Genomic DNA, 21,071 nt, shown 5'->3' on the forward strand with positions numbered 1-21,071 from the left:
ACTCTGGCTGTTGACATAGGTACACAAGTTCTGGTACAACAGACTTGACTCATGAAAATTCGTAGAAGTGGGGAGTTGAGAGCAAGAGGAGTATCCTCCCTACCCACCACTGAGTATACATTTCACACATCCCTGGAGCCAAAGGAAAAACACCAGGGCTTACCCTTTCAGCAGTCAAAGATGTTTAAAAAAAAAATTTAAACTATGGGTGCATCTAATTGTCAGAAGTACAGCAGCAGATCAGAGATATTCCTGAAGGAGGCTGAACAACAGCAGCAAACACCATGCATACCTCGGAGGGCTTACGAAAAAAAACACACTATAATCTGACAGCGTAGCAGTGTAGAGAAGCAAGTCTCTCTCATTCTTCAGTTGGAATTTCTTTCAGTACAGATCTATGTCTTGTTCTCTACTACTTTCATTTCACTGAGAAAGTATTGGTTGATTACCAATAAATGACAGTCATGACATAAAGGAAAGTTTGTTTCCTCGTTTCTGTTATCTCCTCTCCTTCCCCCAAAGTGGTAACCATATGGCAGCATGAAAACATCAAACATCATTTTTTACTTTTTATGGAATTTATCAAATGAACGTTCAGTTGCACAGAAAGCCGTTTAGCCAATCTGTTCTTTCTGCAACTTACGCTGCTATATGGAGAAATCTTCAAGAACATTTACATCTAACGTGTCCTCCCATTTTCCTGTTCGTGTAACATATTACTATATCCATTTTTTCTTCCGTTCTTCATTGTGCTCTTTTCCTTTCTACAGTACATTATCTTCATCACATTCACCCACGCTTTTTCCAAAGTCTTACTGATTTGTCTTTGTTTCTCATCCACAAACTCTTTCTTCATTCCCTGTACTCTGCTTCTCACATTCTTCCTCCCATGTAAACAATTTTTTAAAAAAAAAACAGACTTAAAAATCTGTATTCTTAGCTGAGTTCACAAACCCTTTTCTTCCAAGACCAAACAAGTCAGCAATGTTCTGTGAGCTGTATTTTATTGCTTTGACACAGATATTTCTTGTTAGACCAGATTAATTGTCATGCATTACATTTTGTCCAGCACTCTGTTCTTCAAAGACAACTCAAACATCTTCAGGTTGACCCTTAGCCTCAGACTTGCTAGCAGGTATTTGATATCAATGTCCATTAAAAGTTTTTAACCACAAAATTTGCCAAACTCCATTGACTTCAGTAATACTTCTGTGTTCTGTGGTGACAGGAAAGCTTTCTCCCGTGAAGTATTTCACTGTACCCATACAGCCACTGCCTGTCTTCCATCTGCATTTTACTTTGCAACTGTCCCAATGTCCTGTGGTCCTGGCAAACACATGCATGGCCTTCTACTTTTAGGGGTTGAGTTAAGGTTTTGCGTTTGTTCTTTTTTTCCTTGGTCTTCTGATCTCTCACTGTAACTTTTTCCTCTTCTACCACTATGACATGGCACTTGTTCGCTGCACTCCTTCCAACTTTACAGGCTCACTGTGACCCCAATCCTCTTCTCACTTTTCCTGCGCACCAGGAATAACAAGAAGCTTCTAAAAGAACTGTCAATCTTTTCTCCATCCTGTTACATAGCCTAGCAGTGAAGTTGCTTTAGAGTGCTCGTACCTCAACTGTGAGCCAGAACGAAGATGAGCCACCTCATTTTTTCCCAGGTCTGGTAAACGGATAGAAAAATGTTGAACCAAGTTTTTGAACGCTCATTAAGAATTCCAGTTGGGATCAGGTACAAGAACTGCATGCCTTATAGATCTCAGTGACCTATTCAATACCAATCCTCTTCAGAAATAAACTGGTTTGTATATTTTAAAGGAATGGTGATAATAGAAGAGGCTGGTAATGGGTAAGTATGAGCTGAGAGCAACACCTCATCTCCTTTCAGATTTCCAATCTGCCATAAAGCTGCATTTTGAAATTTCTGAGGCAAGTGACAATGCAGCTGGGAAGAGATTAACGGTGTCACACACCACAGGAAGAGTGAAGTATAACATATTACAGAATCTAATAGCACAAGATGAGATAGCAGTTAAGTAACAGACAGTCTCAGTCAGGAAGAAAGTCACGAACACCTCCTGCATGGAAAATTAAAAGAGATGTTCAGAAAGCACACTTGAAATACCCAGAAGAATTGCAGCACTGAGAGCTAGCCTTATACTGAGATTCACCAAGGGATTTTGGTAAAATCTCAACTTTTTCCTTTCAGTAAGAAAGATTTCAGCTGAAATCCACAAATTCAAAATGACCCATGAAGACTGACATGGCTTTATTGGACGAGATCTCTTGAAGAGTCTTCCACTGGAAAACCCTGGAGTCGAGTCTCACATCATACATCAAAATGCTCCCCTAATCCTTCTCATACAGTCTTCCAGGTTATGCTTTACAAGTGAGATGAAAGCAGTTCCTTCGACTGTGCACACCTAAACAGCCTTGAACTTGAAAACATGTTTTTCCTGCATCAGTGAGTATCCACAGCTAGAGGGTATACTACAAGTGTTAAAACTGATAGACCTAAAATAAACCTATCCAGAAAGGAAATACATAGGAAAGAAACACAACTGTATTATTAATTGCTATATTAAGAACCACTGTCCAACCATTTCCTCTATCAAATAATTACCTTATAAATATCCATCTGTTTCAAGGAGAAAACAGATTTCAGTAAACTTTCAAGTATAAGAAGGGGAGCTCGGTTTACCCATTACCCTGAAAAGAAGCAACTCCTTCACCAGAAACCAAACTAAAATTGTTGTTGTCATCTATCAAGCACTTCCTGTTCTTCAAAAACAAAGCTGTCGCACATAAATGACATGGCTTGTCAACTGTGTAGCAGCACAATGTATTTCAGTATCTTGTGAGTTTTCTCATACACTCAGATTTTCCACCTCACAGCATAAAATTTAATTACGTAACAATGAACTCCTGCCCTTACATAACTCATTGGCCTAAATTGCAAGAGCTATCTGCTGGGCCCAATGAAATTTTACAAATGCTTTTTAAAAGACAGAACGTGTAATATTGACAGTATTAGACCATAAGATAAGGTCTTCAATATTGCCACATTAGCACAGAAAATGAAAAAAGAAGCAGATTCTTCAAGGAAAGCCGTGCTTGTTGATCACAGCATGAACCACTGGAATAGTAACCTCATGTATTGTTCAGACAAACAATTCTGCATCATTTTCCTTAAGTTTTGTAGCTACAGTACTTTAAACAAGAACAGATTTCTTTCCTAATGCCTCTACAATTAAGTTTTGGTTTTCTTTGGCTTTGCAAAAGCAAAAACCTCTTTGCATAGAAAATGCAAGAAAATGGAATAATGGCTTTTATGTTTTCAGCATCACTTAAAAACAAAAGCAAGGACAACAAGTTTTTTACACTCCTTTACTGACTTCTCACAGTGTTACGAAATATTAAAAAAAAAAAAAAAGATAAATAAATATCTTATACTTCAGTCACATTTGCACATGTCTATCCACTCAGGGAAAACCATGGATTTATAGAAATCAGAATACAACATGAGAATCTGCTTTTCAGATCCTACCAAAAAAAATCCTGTATCTCATATTGATTATCATGTCAAAGTCAGCATACACCAGAAAAAACAAAGCCTGTAAGATATTTTAAGTTTCCAACAATCCAAATAAGCTGTTAACTTGAAACAATATTGACCTCTAATCACATATCAAATGTCTTGATTTGCCTTTGTGCTGCCATGCAACTGGTAAAAAAACCAAACATGCTGCTTTTAAAGCTGCATATCTTAAAAGTTGTTCCCATACTTACTGCTTTATGTAATAAAAGTGGTTAAATTACGCTAATGTCCAATTAGAAAAACGTCTAAAAATCTCAGTAAACAAAAATCTGTTCTATACCATTAATCACATTTATGCAGAAAGAGAACATTTTCGTGATACTCACCCAATCATCGTGTTTTCTTTAATCTGGCCCTCTGTACCATTTACCATTGGTTCTTGATTTCTGTTTTCCTTCTCTGAAGCATCACTTGAAAGTCCCAGTAAAGCTCGTACTTGTTTTGACTTCACATCCAATATCGTGTCGGTGTAGCCCACTTCTTGCAGATACCTGTAGGACAGAACTCATGCTAATTTTTCACGCATATCTTACTCAAAACAGTAAATGAAAACTTCTCCCTAAACTCATCTTCAACCTCATAGCTTAGCAATGTATGGTGCTGTGCTAATGAAACATGCTTATAAATCATCCTGTACCAGCTGCAGAGGGATCGCCTCTTGCAGTACCAGCCTCTACAGTCACTGAGGCGGGGGGGGGGGGGGGAAGGGGGAAATAATCAAAGAGCCTAGCAGTCAGAGGTTATACAATACGTTATTCATTCATTTACTAAAATGGATGGAAAAGCACTTTCAATTAAAATATTTACAACTGGCTTATAAAAATCACCACAGTTGCATGTACAATATAGCCATTTTATTCTTCAACACATGGAAAACACATATGAAGCCTTACAAGACGTGTCAGATATGTTCCTTCCCCAGGCATTACTAGAAGCCTAGAAAACAGAGGGAATAAAACCAAATTCTGTAGCTATAGCTACTACTAAAACCTGTTATTTATAACGTACTATGTTTGATAAAATTTTTGCCTTGCCATTTTCTCATTCTTCAGAATCTGCAAACTATTAATCTGTCTCGCATATTTGGGTTGGTTTTGCTTGTATGAAAACCTTAAGGTCTAAAGTTGCCTCTTTCATCAATATGAAGTTGTACCTTTGCATACAGTAATGCATCTGGAACACCAAATAATCGGTCTCTGTCCCTTCCTCTAGAAAAAGGAAGTTACTACCTTCTCAGAAACATTGAACAGATTAAATGATCAATATTCTGGATAACCCTGAAGAGTAGAAATACTAGTTCACAATAAAAGCTGTCACAAATCAGGGATATGCACTTTTCTAGCAAGAACATCCTCATCTGATTATTTAACAATATTCTTTACATAAACACATTTGCAGCGAAATACTGACTGATGACTATATCAAAATCAAATGAGTCACCTATGCAAAATAGAGTCTGTCAGTAATACAAACTCTTTATTCAGCAGCGTGTAACTTACTCATGAATTACACTGGGAGGGAATGACTTGCCTTCAAATCACTGATCCAACGCAAGACTACTTTATTTACATTTATTCAACTTACATGCAAATAAATGGGTTCTTGAAAAAGAAAAGGAAGTAAAAGCCATCCAACTGACAAACTGGATAATTTAATTTTTGTATAACTCCTTGGAAATAGGTCTTTTCCAATAAAGCCCAGACTGTCCTTACTGTCTCCCTCCCCTCTCACTTATCTTCTGTAACACAAAAACAGAACTGGATATCAAAATTTTGCTAGCTGATTAGAAGGCCACAGAATCTAGCTATCATCATAGTGAATGAGGCTAATGCATGGAAAAACAGACATAAGGAGATCTTGATGACAGGCCTTGAAGAGATCTTTTCAATTTAAACCAAGTGCTGTAACTAAGGCAAAAGCAAAACAAACAAACAAACAAAAAACAACCAGAAATATGACCAAGTACCATGGAACTGCATAACTCATTATGAGCAAAATTCAAAAATTTATTTATATTAGACATTTGCTTCATTAAGATGAACTGAGAATTAGAAAGCTTCTAGTCTAATCTTCTTAGTGTTTTTTGCACAGAGTAGACTAAAACAAAAGTTATCCCTCTCCAAACCAAGTTATTATTACTTTACGTAGCTGCAAAAAGAATTGTTTTATTTTGTAATTGCAAAAAGAATTGTAAAGTGTCATGACCTGCTGTTCTTCCGAACAGATTGTTTTATTATACTCAGTAAAAGCAAATGAGATTGTCTGATGACAAGGCTTCTCACCTGAAGTTCTGAAATACTAATTTTTTTTCAAAAACCTAGGAAAAGTAGGGCAGAATCTGAATGAACTTCATCACACTAACTTTTCTTCAAAGAAAATCTAACAGAAAAATCAAATACCACCATCATCACATTTCATTACCAGATACTTTCCCTTGTATTCATTATTCAAGTTCTTCTCTCTATACTTACTGTCTTAGCAGTTGTCGTCCTTGTTTCCATATTAGCTGACTGTTTTGTTGTGGCTGAATCTCTGTTTCGTTCCCTTCATCTGGAAAAGATTATTTATTTATAAGCAATTTTTCCTTTGTCCTACTTCTAAAAAATATGTCCATCCACTTGTGAAGGCAAATGTGATTTGTGTTAAGATTATTAGGAACGGTTGAATAACAAAATAAAAACTTCAACTGTCAAAAAATCAATCAAGATTAAAAAATGCATGTAGCAAGTGATTCTCGTACTACCTACACGTAACAAAGATTGTCAAGTACATCTTACTGCAGGAGCCCAAGTTCCACTAGTCATTAGTGCCTTTCAGTCTCTTTCACATCCAAGAGTCCCTTTTTCATTAAGGGGACAATCATACAAACAGTTTGGAGTCCCATATTTGCATTAGCCTTCTAGTGTGTGTATATATATGTGTGTGTGTGCGCACTCATAATTAAGTTTAAATACAAACACTTAACTGCAAACAATGTCAAGTACAACTGTACAAGTACTTGAACAGCGTCACGTACAATTATATCTATTTACAATTTTTGGTCAACCAGTTTCCTTATTTTTGGACCCATCAGACCTATTCGCATCAACTTTAAATTCAACTGTGTTTGTATTAGCTTTGAGGGAGGAAAAAATAAAAACAGCAGTATTTGTTTATTTTTTAACTTGAAAAGCTGATGAAAAAATTTCCACCACGTTTTCCATAACCACAAATCTGAATGCAAACAGTAGTACTCTGGGAAAATCCACAAAAAAATTACGTGGCTGTTCTGGTGAGAAACCTACCTGAATGCTGGCAACCAGCAGCTACACATTTATTGCATATATAGCTTCATACTACACCATGGTATTTTTTCCCCTCCCCCCAGGAGACAAATAAGCATACATGTTTGCTTCCCAAGATAAAAGACTTTGGTTTATTATCTACAAAAGATAATAGATAAAACTCTATAAAACTAGAAGGCCTTGTGATCCAAACACTGAAGGATGAACAGTCTTCTTACATAAACAAAAATTAAGAACCAGAAAAACCTGGTATAATCCTATGAATAAATGAGTATGTGATACAGGAAGGTTACTGTCCTCACTGAGAAGTCATTCTCCTTTAAATAACTGAATTCAAAACCAAACAAAACAAACAAGAAAACAAAAACCAAAACCTCTACTGAAGAAGCTATCAAAGATTAATCAGAATTCACATGCAAGGGGAACCGTAAGAATTTTATCTATATTAAATTCACAAACCCATTTGATGGCAACCATGGCAAATCATCAATTGTACATAGACCTTCTAAGAACAACTGAGCACAGCTTGACTCAATACACAAGCTCACTCTATGCAAGAGTTAACACACAACTGAGATAAATTTGCCTGAAAATCAATTTTGAAAGTGAAAAACCTTCCTTCTGAAGGTTAAATACATCCTCAGTCAAGAGTTCTCTTTTTCTTACGTCTCAGAAATGATGACTGCTAGCAGTAACAGCAGTTCATAGATGATAATGAAGGGACTTGTATAACAAGAAAGTAACAGCAGATCTCATGAGAAGTAAAAAAGATATTAAAAAAAATCAGATCCAACTCTTACATCTAAACTGTCTTACTGGGTTTCCAAGAGATCACAGAGTAAACAACCAACTGGGATGCATTTGGAAAAACTGCTAGAAACGCTTCTGTATTTTTACCCTGACTGGCAGGATGGGGGAAGAAAAAAAAAAAAAAAAAAAAAATCTATCCAAGACAACTCCAACAGTTGTTAGAGCAACATGCTATAGCTCCATCCTGAGAAACTACAAAAACGAGATCTGTAGAAGCTATCATATATCTAGGATGCTGGTGTGATCAGGACAAGGTTTTCTAGTGGGCCAGATATAGATTGGAGCCTTCCACTTGAGCAACACCAAATTAAACAATTCCTTCAGTTAAGGAAATGACCTGGATAATAATATGAAATAGAACTTCTCAAAAACTTCATTGTATTTTGGTCAGGAAAAGGGTGGTGTAAAATTTCATCATCAGCTGGTGCAGGATTTTTTGGTGGTTGTTGTTTTTTTGATGGTGTTTGCATTTTTTTTCCCCCCAAAAAATAATCTTCTGAATCCCATGAGGTAAGAGTTAACCATGACAGTAAAACATGCCAGCCCTTAGACAACCCAAATGACAGAGCTGAAGTCTGCAGACTATATATTCTTCCTTTATATACAGGTGATTCTGGTTGCTGTAGTAGAAGCATCAGGAGCCTGAGATGCAAAAATAGCTACCTATTACTTCTCCTCTCAAGCTCCTGACCTACAACATACTAAAGGTATAATCCTCATACCCTTCCCCCCAGGGAAACTAAGGGTAGATAGGAACAGGGAAAAAGGAAATAATTGCAATTCTGAATTCCTCAAGCTGAGTGCCATTGTCAAACTCTCACTTATGTCTAATACATATTTTCATACAAATTATGTACCACATAGTTCACATCCTTTGCTATTAACTTTTTATTCAGAAGAATTATTCAAAAATAAAAGGATTCTATAGCTATAAATCTAGTAACTCTCTGTTCCAAAATATCCATGCACATTACTTAGGAGGAGATGAATTATTCTCTTCAGAAGCAGTCTGCTGGGTTTGCATTTTTTTTTTTAAACTCATTTGAGACTCTTTTAGAGCATTAACATATTTTTAATTTTACATGAGTAAAATACAATCTTCATTAATTATGTCTATTCCCACTGACTCAACTAAGTGGCATATTTCATCAACACCATCATTTCAGCATTTGCACAAACCATAGCTGAGCTTTTATGTCAGTAATGAACTCATTCTTCATAAAGTCTTACCAGAATCATAGTTTGGTGGCTTCATATCTCCCTGATTCAATTCTGTGCCATATTTCAATTTGTGATATTTAGCCCTGAAAAAAAAAAAAAAAAAAAGAAAAAAAAAAAGAAATTATTAGCACATTTAAAGAGTATGGATAAATACATAAATGCCACCTGTCCTCACTACGAAAGTCACTCCTTCTTTCTAGGGTATGTACAAAACAAGTAATTTCAGCAGGACTTCAGATGTGCAATTTTGCCTAATTATTTTTTCCAGGATTTACAGGTATTTGCAAAGCAAATACTAATAAAACAGATCAACAGGTATTTGGTTGTACAGAATGGTTTTACTTCCTTTTGGCAATATGCTTGCTTCTCCTACCTCTACTCTTCTTTTTTTTTCCCCCCCTTAAAACTATCATTAAACTATGAAACATTTTTACTACCCACATCACTTCATATTTCACTGTCACCTCAATTAAGCAACCCTTTTTTACCCTTCTTCAAGCTCTCCTCACTAAGGACTACTCTATACCTCTGCTGAAGTCTAGTGCTGATGGCAGCCCAGCAGCTTCACCAATTTGTCATACAGCTGCTAGAACTGACACTCGACTGAGTTAAAAATGGAGACTTCTCTTCCAGAAATACTTAGCCTACAGAAGGCCTATTGTAATAAACCCCACAAAGCATGCTATATGATAGTAAGACTAGATAGAAGTAAAAGAAAAAAAGCATTATGACTGAAAAAGCTTCATCATACAGAACCAGCCTCTATAGACTTATAAACAGAGAAAATAATGCAACATTAGTACACCATTACAAATGTACATATAAGTTATTAAAGATTCATCAGAGTAGATCAAGTCTTAACACAGTAACGAAGAGAAAAAGTGAGGCAAAGAGATCCTCACTGTCTGCTCCCCCTCATCTCACGCTCATAGTAACTTCAGTCTCTATGATTGGTTTTGGCCAAATATGAAAGCTTTAAAAGACTCCAAAACCCTATAAAGTTTTGTAGACATTCCTAATCGTGTAGAGAAGCAGCACCCTCAATACAAGACAAGAGAGAACTGAGGCAGTACTCGACATTCAGCCTGGCAGCAGCAGGATGACCGACTGGCACACACGCAGGCACAGCTCCAATGCAAATGCAGCGAGCTGGGTGTAAGAAGGCAAGACACAGGCTACCGAAGACAAAAAGGGAGAAGGAACAGACCCTCATATAAACGAACAGGAAAACAGGCTTCACTGCCTCCACAACTCACAAGGGAACACTCTCACTTAAAAATTGTGTTTACAGAAATGAATGGGTGCGACACGTCACGATTGCATAAGGCAAGTGCCACTAAGCTAGAACAACAATATCAAGGGGGCCTGGAGACAGCTTTCAAGTTACCTCTGCCTCTTGATTGCTTCTCGGGCATCCTCAGTACGTTATTCTTTTGTTTCCTTTTGCCTTTTCCTATTCCATCAAGCAAACTCATTACTTCTAATAAAACGATGCTGAGAGTAGCTAGCAATGCTTAGTAGTTCTTTAACCTAAGTATTGACAGAACAAATTCCCTACTGATCCAGCTGCTTTCTCATTATAATAAACATTTAATTCCAGATGCCCAGAGTAATGTTTTGTGCCTTCTTATTGAAAATTTCCCCCCTCATTCAGTGCACTATAAAATCAGTTCAGCAAAGTGAGAGTATTCATCCACATTCTAATCGATTAATGGTAGCTTTTTTTTCAGTTTTCTTTTTTTTTTTTTCCCTCCTCATAATGCATGCTTTTTAAAGCCTTTATTATTATTTCTTACTACAAGAGGATAGCCTAGATCACATGGTCTTAAATGCCATAGGCCCTTAAATTTATTTTACTACTAAGCTGGACTAAGACTTCATCTTTCAAAAGATTTAACTTTGGGCAAAAGAGGCACAGAAAAGTAGAAATACAGATATGAAAAAAAGCTGACAAACACTGTCAGCTCTTTAATTGCCTATCCCAAAAAGCAATCCTTATTTCTAGTTTTATTGAGAAGGTTAAAAACAAAAAGCTATAGACCTTTGCCTACATGAAGTGACAGAAAATCCAACGCCGAACTCAAACCTGAATTAACTAGAATGGATTAGCATAAATTCAGGTAGCTGAGCAAGACACCAGTCAGATATGAATCAGAAATATGAATACCATGTCAGAGTACATGGCCTGGTGAACCCATCTTCAGCAACTGTCAACTTCTAGTTTAGAGGAGAGAAAAAGAGATAGATAAATAGCTAACAGTGCATTGAGAGGAGGAGAAAATCTACACTAATTCTGTTCTAATTAGTAGCATCTTTACTGTATAGCTGACAATGTCAGAAGTATGAAAGACAATCTTCTTCCTTCTGAAGTATATTAAGGAAAGAGCTGAGCATAAGGATTCAGGCTCAATCTGCAAGGAACAGTCTTGACCATTCAATTTCACATACTGAAACCAAACGGTAAGCATCTTCTCATGAAAGAAACTAATTCTAGTCTATACACATTCTTAATATGGTTACTCCCTTAGCATGTTTATATTTATCTAATCCTACAGTAACCAAGTGTCTCCTGCCCACCTGTCACACTTATTTTCTCCATTTCCTCAGAAATTACATATTCCAGTTACTATCTGCTTGAAATTGGCCCTCAACAGTTCACTTTGATCTCTAGTTCACATATCACAGCAGTGAGATGCTGTTACCACAAAGGAAATTGAACACATTTCTTCTATAAAGCAGTGTACAGAAAAATCAAAGTTCCTCCACACTTTCTATCACCTGGTCAAAAACAAGGAGGTGGCTTTGTGGGTTTAGGGCAAGTGGAGAGATCAATCACAAAGACAAGCCTTATTATCTGAAACTTGATCAACTTTGGTAGTTTAACATCAATTTCTGAAAATTACATCTGCATTATTAACAGTATGCAGAGACTGGAAAATTACTTGAAAATAACTACCTTAAGGGCACAATTTTACAGGTGTCATTTTCCATCTGAAAACTAGCCTTGCAAGTTGTTTGGAAGAATCCTATTTCAGAGCTGAAAAACTACTTTACAAGGAAGATAAGTATTACAATTGCTCTGCCTTTTTCACTTTGTTGTACAAGTAATTTATTAGTAGCAGTAGTGGTGGTATCTTTAAACTGTGTTTCTATTACATGAACAGTGCTTCGAGACATTCAATGTTGCTGCAACAACACTGGAAGAGCTGCTCAGGAAAACGCTAAAAGCTTTCATCCTTCTAAATTTCCTAAAACTGAAAGCAATGAAACTTTCCTGAATGCTTCACACAGAAAAGTTTGATTCCAATCAATAAAGGCCACTGTTTCTTGGAAATATCTGTCGCCAGACCTGCAGCATCTGATCCAGCTGTGCTGAGGGAGCCTGCCAAAACATCCTCAGAAGATCTAGGAGTCGCCGCCAAACCAAGAGACATAAACAAGAAAGACTGCCAGGAACAGCACTGCAAGATGTTCTACCCAGGGGAGAGGGCGCCAGCCTTACTCCGATCAGACACACCAGTGCAGAGGACAACATAAAATTAAATCAAGTGTTTCTAGAGACATGGCTCAAGAGTCGAGTTGTTTGGTTGGAATATGTTAAGACAGGAAATGACCTAGACTAGACTATTAAATTAGACGTATACTTGAGAGAAATAGAGCAACCAAACGTACTACATTTTGGTTAGCTCCTGAAAATCCAGAGAAAATAATACAATTTATTGGTGGTGGAGCAACTATTAATATAGTAATAAAAAGTAACCCTCGAGTATGAATCGCCTTGCACTGCAATCTACTGGATGTTGGCAAAACTACACCAGAACTGCTGTTGAAAAGGTGGTACTGCTTAACTACTAATTATCTACTAAGTTCTCTTCTCCTTAGCGTATTAAGACTTTTCAGCAGAAATAACTTGGCTTCATATACAGACAATGGAAAGGTAATCTCACAATTACTGAGATAATGACTGAATATTAAAACTAGATTTGTCAGAAAAAAGCGTCATAATCCTTATGCAAACACCACTTTCTACCTTCCCTGCTATAAAATTATGCAAGTGCCATGAAATGGAGAACAATGACACTGCTTCCAAAGCTTATTATTTATAATTAGCTTAGAAAAAAAAAAAAAAAAAGGAAAAAGAAATGCTGAAGACCCACTCTACAAAATAGCAGCTCATAAAAGCATGTACGTGAGAAAACCAGCGTCAACCATTTCTTGCTCTGAGGACACTGCAAGCACATACTACTTTGGGTCACAGTTTCACATTCTGTCCCTTTACTAATAACCTGTTTATTTGACCTATCGAGGAAGGCTTTGGTACACTGCAAGGCCATAGCAGAAGTGGAAGAACGCAGGGATGTCTCCCTGCCCCCTCCCACCTGCACCACCCTTGTTATAACTTGACAAGAAATGTTTTCTTTCTACCTCATAGGACCTAATTTTTCAGCCCTGAGTTCCCAGTGGCAACAGCCAGCATATGAACTAACTACTGGCTGACCAGGCCAATAGCTGATTTAGGGAAGTGTTGGGAAAGAGAGTAGTGCTTCCAAGCTCCATGTGTTGCCATTCCTTCAAGTATCAAGCAAGAACACTTGCTGGAAGACATTTCCAGCAGAAATACAAGATCATTTCTTCAGTAACTGGCAAACAATACTACTGTTTAAAACCACAAACTGTTATAAATAGCTGTTCCAGCACACACCATTCACAAACATCACATTTACTTTGAGAACTATTTCACTCCCATAAAGAAACCATCAAACTCGATCAGATCAGCTGCCCATGTAGTTTACTGACCTAAGCAGCTGAGGCTAATAACACATACTGCAGGAAAAAAAAAAAAAAAATACAAGATATGCATGTAAAAACTTCCAACAAGAGACCACTGGGAATTTTTCCTAATTCCAACAGTGAACGCTGCATTAGGATTTAAATGCCTAATTAATTTAGTTGGCTCTTACAGGATGCAATTGGTAGACGTTTTCATTACAGATACGGAAATTAAAAATATTAACTCTTACAAAGCTTCTTTGATAGTGCACAGAAATATATTTATTTAGTCTGATCATTTTGGATAAATTACTAATTTATCTGCATTATGAGCTTGAAGTATTAGAGAAATACCTTTGTAACCAGGATACCTCCCTTAGTTTTGAAATACGAGAAATCTTACTGAATATTATTCCTTAGAGCATAACTTTATCTGTACAAGAACATACTCTGTTCTCTCTCTATCTTCTTTTAAAGTGACTCCAATCTTCATAATGATGCTTCAAATAGACTTTCCATGGCTATAAACTACTATCTCCATTATGCAGAAATTTGTCATTTTTCTATGCTATTTGATACAAGATCAGTGCCATAAGAAGGCCTGCGAAAAAGGCTATCTACCTCAGTGTTTCTCTGGTAACTCCCTGAGGCAAAAGCAAGCATGCTGAAGCTCTGAGGCTACTGATATTCAGAAAAACAGTTGCAGCTCCATGCTAGCAAATAAATTGGTAACTACTAGAAAAAGTCAAACTGGATGGTGTAAGGCATGTCTCGTGTGCCAACAGAGCCCAAGTAAGATGAAAAAATCTAAATGCAATACAGTGATGTACAACTATTAGAATCCCTTTTTTTTTTTCATCTAGCAGCAATAATCTATTCCTGGTATGTGCACATATATATTTCTGCTAAATCAAGCAATTTAAAACAGTTCATTTTATTAACATTTCATGAAAGAGAAGTAGGAATAATGTGATAGGGAAATGGTACACAAACAATGATTGCTTTGCAGTAGTACCACAAGCATACACTTTAGTTAAAGCATTTTAAAAGACATCTTAATAATAAATAAAAAAATGATAATTAAAAGTCAACCTGCCCTGAAGTAAATCAGTGGAGTAGAAAGACTTCTCCAAACACAATAAAAATAAGTTGTTTACTTCAAAGATTAGAGCAACAGGAACATGTGTATAAAACAGACTAGAGACTTCCACTGAAATTCCCATAAACAAAGAAACTAACATTTTATTAGTTGGTAAACACAGACACTTCTTCATTCCTTGCACAATTAACCAGAAGATATTCCCATAGAGTCTATCATATTGTAAAGTCTAAGAACTTAGCAAGATCAAAACCTAACAGTTACTAAAGACTTAAGACAGACAAGATTTCAGCTACTAGATATTAATAAACAAAGCTAGCCCTTTGAACCAAAAGAGAATATTCTAATTCTGGAGTATAATCTATACAGCTAGGTGGAATCTTACCAAGGAAAAGGAATTAACTATTCATCAACTGTGGGCTTTCCTCCCATATTTCTGGAACCATATTATATTAGCTATTGTTACCAGAATACAGACATTTAGACTGCTATTTACTATTGGTAAATATTACTATTTAACAATTTGTGAGCTGATTGTATATATAATAAATTTCTCTCATCTTGGTCAAACACAGAGGCAACAGTATCTGTCTTCAGAATTTCCTCATCATGTACTCATCACTAAATCAATGTACCTTTCCTGTTTAAGTGCATATTCCAGCATTTTGATTCTCCGCACTAGATCCTTCTTCAGATTTTCTTGTCCCTTCCTTTCACCTTGAAGGAAAGCGATCTGGGCCTGCAAAAGAAAATATTCAATGTAGAAACTGTTTCCTCAAAACCATTCAGCAGAGCTCAATCCTTCCTCCCGCCTCAAGTTACTTTCAAATTGATTTGCACAGTTCAAAAGAAGTTGGCTTAGTGTGTTTCATAAACATTTAATGCCTAAACTAAACACTGCATAGATAACCCTTCTAAACTGCATGCTCATTACAGATCCTAAAAAAAAATACAAAGATAAGAAATAAAGCAATTTTAATTTGTTTGACGGGCTTTATTTACTTTCATGGATAAACATTCAATCAAGGATAAGGAATAGATAGAGTAAGCATACAAAAAAACCTTCAGCAGATGAAAGCATTTACCAACAACAAGTAGAAGATGGAAAAGCATTTCTGCTTACTATCTGAAGTAGTATATAATTAGTACACTGTTCTACAGATACATTAGATACATGATACTAGTCAGAGAAATGAAGTACAGCATGTTCAACTAAAAGAAAAATAAAACCCTGTTTGTAATACAGTGCCAACTGTTAATTATAATACTAAAATAGGTTAAAGAATGATCACCAGAAGTACTGTAATTAAGAGAGAAAAACGGGAACCGGGGAAAGGTATTTTGGTGAGAGAGAAGAGGAGAGAAGTGGTACATAAGTAAATAGAAGTGGAAAACAGACATCTAGCCTTTATCGACTTTCAGCAGAGTAGGGATTTAGTTGCCTGTGAAAAACCTCCTTTAAATAGAAAGTGATGATAACCACAAGATACTCATTCCTAATCATAAAGACAGAACTACCTGCTTTTGTACTTCATGCTTAAATCAAGCCCATTACAAAAGACAGGTTCTCTCCCAACTCTTGAAGTATGCTTTAGACAAAAAACACCTATGGGCAGTCTCCACTTCACACTTCAGCCCCCCTGTACTGCCAGCTGCCCACTGTTTTCAGTATCACAAGCTTTGATGCTGCCTCCGCAGCTAAGTCTCAAAGCATCCCATGCATTTGCTGAAAAGCATGAACAGCATAAAAGGCAACTAGTCAAGACCATCAGCCAGTGAACACAAAAACCAGTAAATCTTTCATTTCTACAGCCACCCTTTATAGAGAAGTCTGATGTTTTCTACAGGTACTGCAGTCTGCACCAATCTCTCAGGAAAAGCTTGTGAGAAACAAACAAATATTGTGTCCCTAGTTGCCACATTCTTGAAAGCAGTCCCCAGATATTGTAATTAATGGAGCAAGAGACTTCTAAAGAATAACTTACTTGACTTTAGGTTTTTACCTTGCTTGATGGTGGTCAGCTAGATCAGCTGCTTTAAAATAAGATACCAGCTGACGTAATTTTGTTGCTCAAACACAGCCAGTAAATAGCATGACAGGCACCTGAAGAAGCCCTAGCTATCAGTCACCAACTACAGCAGCCAGGTTATGACGCATGGCAAACATTGACTCCTCTCCAATGAAGTCTTCATCTTCACTGGGGAAAATGTATTTCACTTCCCAAAAAGCCTCAGCTGAATGAGAGGAAAACACCAAGCTTCTCGCTTGGAACTCAATCTGGAATGAGCAAAAAGCTGCAATCAAATTTAATGCTCACTGTACAGGATAGGAAAGTTGCGGTACCGTCTTGGGAGCCATCATTTTCTTACACTGAGCATTTTAACTGTGCAGTGAGCACTTCAGCCCCATCCAGCTTATCAATGGTAGAAACACCTCAAGCGCATACAAATCAGTTTGTAATAACTGTACAGACCCCCAGATCACAATGCAGAGAGTTGTGCACCCTGATAATAATTTTGCTCTCCATGACCCAAACAGGCCCAGGAGAAACAAACACATACTGTTCCAACTAAGAAAGCGAGAGAACATTGAAGAACACTATTATTAAAGTAAATAATGTAAATATGTAGTCAGCCAAAGTGAAAAGGATTGCCCAATGACACCAGGCATGAAGCCCGTGTCCCTGCAGGCCGGCCTGCCTGGGCCCGCCTTGCCCACTGCCCTGTGGCAGCACAGCCATGGCGCGGCCCTCACCACCACAGGCCCAGCAGGGAGGTCGGCCGCTGCCTCCACCAGCAGTAGCCTGGGCAGAGGAAACACATGGCCTCTGAGCGGCTTTGAGATGAGAGATATAATTGGGCTTGATTTAAAAACACTGTACTACACACCTCCTTTACATAAAAGTGAGCAGCGCTGCTCATCACTGCATGCCTCTGCTATAGGGCAGGCCGGGCTCTGTGATCTGACTAATTGTTTGAGAGCCAGCAGCTTCTCAAGCACATAAAGTAGTGTAAATAGCGATACTAACCACCTCTGAAGCTGAAGCACCTACATTTTATAATTCAACAGGAAAAAAAAAGGATTGTGCTGTACCTACTCAGAGCCACCAGCACGCTCTGTAGGTAATACCCATACTATACAAGAAGAAAGGCCGCTGGAAGAAATGTTAATTGATTCTTTGAACCTCTTTTGCTGTCAGTGATACACCAACGCTGTCACTGATGTCTTACAACTTTTCTTGTTCCTAGGCTTCCAAGAAAAGCTCACAGCTATTACTCAAAAAGCACATAGCAGCAACAACAGGCTGGAATCAGCAGCCCATGAGCTGCCTTTCCAGCCCTGCACAGGCTTTGGCTTTCATTTCATTTCACATTCATAACACAAAAAAAAATAAGGAGAATATTTCCCTGTCTTTCTCATCAGGAATTAGCAATCCTTATTCCTCATTTATGGAAGTATGGAATAATTACAATTAGGTTGGTCTTAAATCATCCTTTATGTATGTAAGCTGAAAGTTTTGTGTCACTAGTTAAGAAATTCTTGATGAAAATATTAAGGTTAAATTGTAACAAACATGACGACAGCATTAAAGTAATAACTAAAATCTTACATTAACCATAATACTGAACAGTCCATATGTCAGAAGCATATTTCCTTCTTTACAATGTTTGGCAATTAACTGAAAACATGCAGAGGAACCTAGATGTTCATACCACAAATGAAACAATTTGTAATATAAACGAATACTTAATTTACATAGCTAAAATGACAAATGATGAGATCAAGCAGTATTTGCTCAGTCTGTAGCACAAAATGGTTACATAAAATGGTTATAATTCTAGGTTTATCATGTTTGATCAAAATATTTAACCAATACCTGTACAAGTATCTGTGCAAACAGTTCACATGTAAGAGGTCTGAGTGCTGACATGAGAGAAAGTATAACTGAACTGCACAACTACAGTTTTCTTATAATTAAATGGCAGAATTTTATAAACAAATTTGGACTGCACAGACAACTCCCCGTTGTCGCAGCTTTGGTGCAAGCCAAACCACAGGTGGGAGCTACTGGACAGCTACAGAGCAAAGGAGGAATGCTTCAACTCCCCATAAACTGTAACACTCCCTGTTTTACACTTGTGCTTTGGCCACTCCTCGGAAAGTTTGCCAAAAATGTCAAGAATTCACAACCATGCCCAACAAACAGGTTTTGTGACAAATGACCTTCTAGCTAATAAAATGCATCAAGTTGTAAACTAGTCATCAGAAACCTCTAAAACTGCCCAGGGGGATCACGCAAAACCCCATATTGTTTCTTGCCCTATGGGTGGGGCACAGCTCTCTATAACGCAGCCAGCCCTGCTGGCTCAGCACTGAAGCATCACAGCAGCAGCAGCCTCCTGTTTATTCCAGCCTAAGTGCTAGGAGTTGCTGTATTACAGCTAATCTGTTAAATTAAAATCAAGAGAGTCAGGTGGAGGGGAAGAAGGGAAAAAATACGATACATGGAACAGTCTGATAGTCTGTGTCAGCTACTATTGTACAGTACATTTTCACCCCACTTTAATAGATAAAGTTTTTGGTATTATCAACTGCAACAAAAGCTTTAAGTTTCAAGAGCATCTGGTCTAAGTTAACAGTACTGTAACTATCTTAACTGTTCCATTTCTTCACCATGGGATTTTAAAAATAACATTCATTTTTAAGTTTAAAAGGAAAAAAAAAAAAAAAAAAAAAGGAAAAACAGAATCTCAGGTGTGTTTGTTTTAAGAAATTCCCCAGAAGGCTCTAAGGTCACTTTACTGTGAAATGGACAAAACCGTAAAGCAACGTGCTACTTAGCACAGTGTTAGAAACATTATTATTTTTAAAGTTGTTGCCTTCCTAATACATGTTTTATAAATACAAAAATACCATCAAACAGTTACACTGCACCTTAATACATATGGAGTTTATCAATGTTTAAAAAGTAGGCTGAAATTTACACTTTCTGGAATCATCACCCACAGTGATGAGGATGTCAAAAAGTATACCTGCACAGCTTCTTAGACTGGCATCCTGACATTACAGAAAAGCAAAATAGTAACAAAAATTGCAACTTGAACAGAAAATGTTTACAAAGAAACAATGCTATGGCTACTACACAAATTACTCATGTTTACTATCAACTTCTATCTGTTTATAACTTTTACAGCTATTTCAAGTTAAAAGGGTATGTTTGTGTTTTTTAATTATTAAGACTCAAAAAACATTAAATGCCTTTCCATTCACTTGTTTAAAATATTTCTCTTAAAATTTTAAAATAAGTATTACTTCAAGTTTTGGGGCACTTGAAGGTCAACAGCCATCATTTGGCAAAGTAAGAGCTATTAAGATATGCAATCGTGTACATACCTCTTCTCTAATTCAACAACAAGGTCTTACCAGGTTGGGAGATAGACAGCAAGGGAGGGAAAACACTCTGAGGAAAATATTGTAAAAACATGTAAATAGCTAGAATAACGAAACAGCTTTACAGATGGATCAGCCTACAACAGTCGTCCTAACCGGTCTGCCAAGATCTGCCAGAACGATTCTGCAGGCTGTCAGGTGTGCTCAGCATTGCAGATTAGTTGCCACACGGAAGCGATACATGGCAAGTCTGTTTGTAAATAGGTGCAGGTATGCCCTGAAGTGTCAGGGGGAGAAGAGGAGATAAAAACCATGTATATCTGAGTGTGTACATGAAGGGGGAATAGCTGCGGTCTAGCACCACTGGCAAACAATTTTTCAGGCGCCACACTTGAGAAATGTTGGAAGTCACACCCACAAATTTGCAGCTCCCAGTCCTCCGAGCGAAGAGCAGCCAGGATGCTTCTCTACGTGCCTGCAGCCACTGAAGATAACACAAACTGCGGTAGGACCGCCGGCAGGAGCAGGATGCAGGTACTGATTCTGAACGCTTCCCATCGCAGAGAACATGTGATCCTGCCAAGCACACGAGCTCTGAACTGCTAAACCATCACCAGGTTAAAACACACTTGATGCCTTGTATTTCAGGAGTTGATTTTACTCCAAAAAACGGCATCAATTTGCTCCATTACTGGCATTAGAGATAAGCACTGAAAAAGTTAAACCTGCCAAATGAGATCAAAGATATCGCTTACAGTAAGAAAAGAGAGTTGCAAAAGCCATCCACTTACATTCTTCATCTCTTTGAAAAGATTGTTTCAAAACCAACTTGTTATCAGTCAATTTAAAACTCCTAGTAGGTCATCCAGAATCAAAGATGATTTACTAATTTAT

The 21,071-nt window shown here is 37.3% G+C and overlaps 1 protein-coding gene across 4 annotated transcripts in view; it reads right to left on the reverse strand.

Moving 5' to 3' along the window:
- The window catches only part of STRN (striatin), a 69,201-nt gene that overhangs the window by 40,782 nt on the left and 7,348 nt on the right, over window positions 1–21,071 (reverse strand). For all 4 annotated transcript variants that reach the window (XM_068676439.1, XM_068676438.1, XM_068676437.1 and 1 more), the window contains exons 2-5: window positions 15,421–15,524; window positions 8,926–8,999; window positions 6,073–6,151; window positions 3,928–4,092 (exon numbers count right to left, since the gene is read on the reverse strand). In XM_068676439.1, coding sequence (XP_068532540.1) covers window positions 3,928–4,092; window positions 6,073–6,151; window positions 8,926–8,999; window positions 15,421–15,524 — 422 coding nt within the window. The remainder of the gene's footprint in view (window positions 1–3,927; window positions 4,093–6,072; window positions 6,152–8,925; window positions 9,000–15,420; window positions 15,525–21,071) is intronic.

The sequence above is a fragment of the Anas acuta genome, chromosome 3, assembly GCF_963932015.1.
Source record: "Anas acuta chromosome 3, bAnaAcu1.1, whole genome shotgun sequence".
NCBI classification, from domain to species: Eukaryota; Metazoa; Chordata; class Aves; order Anseriformes; family Anatidae; genus Anas; species Anas acuta.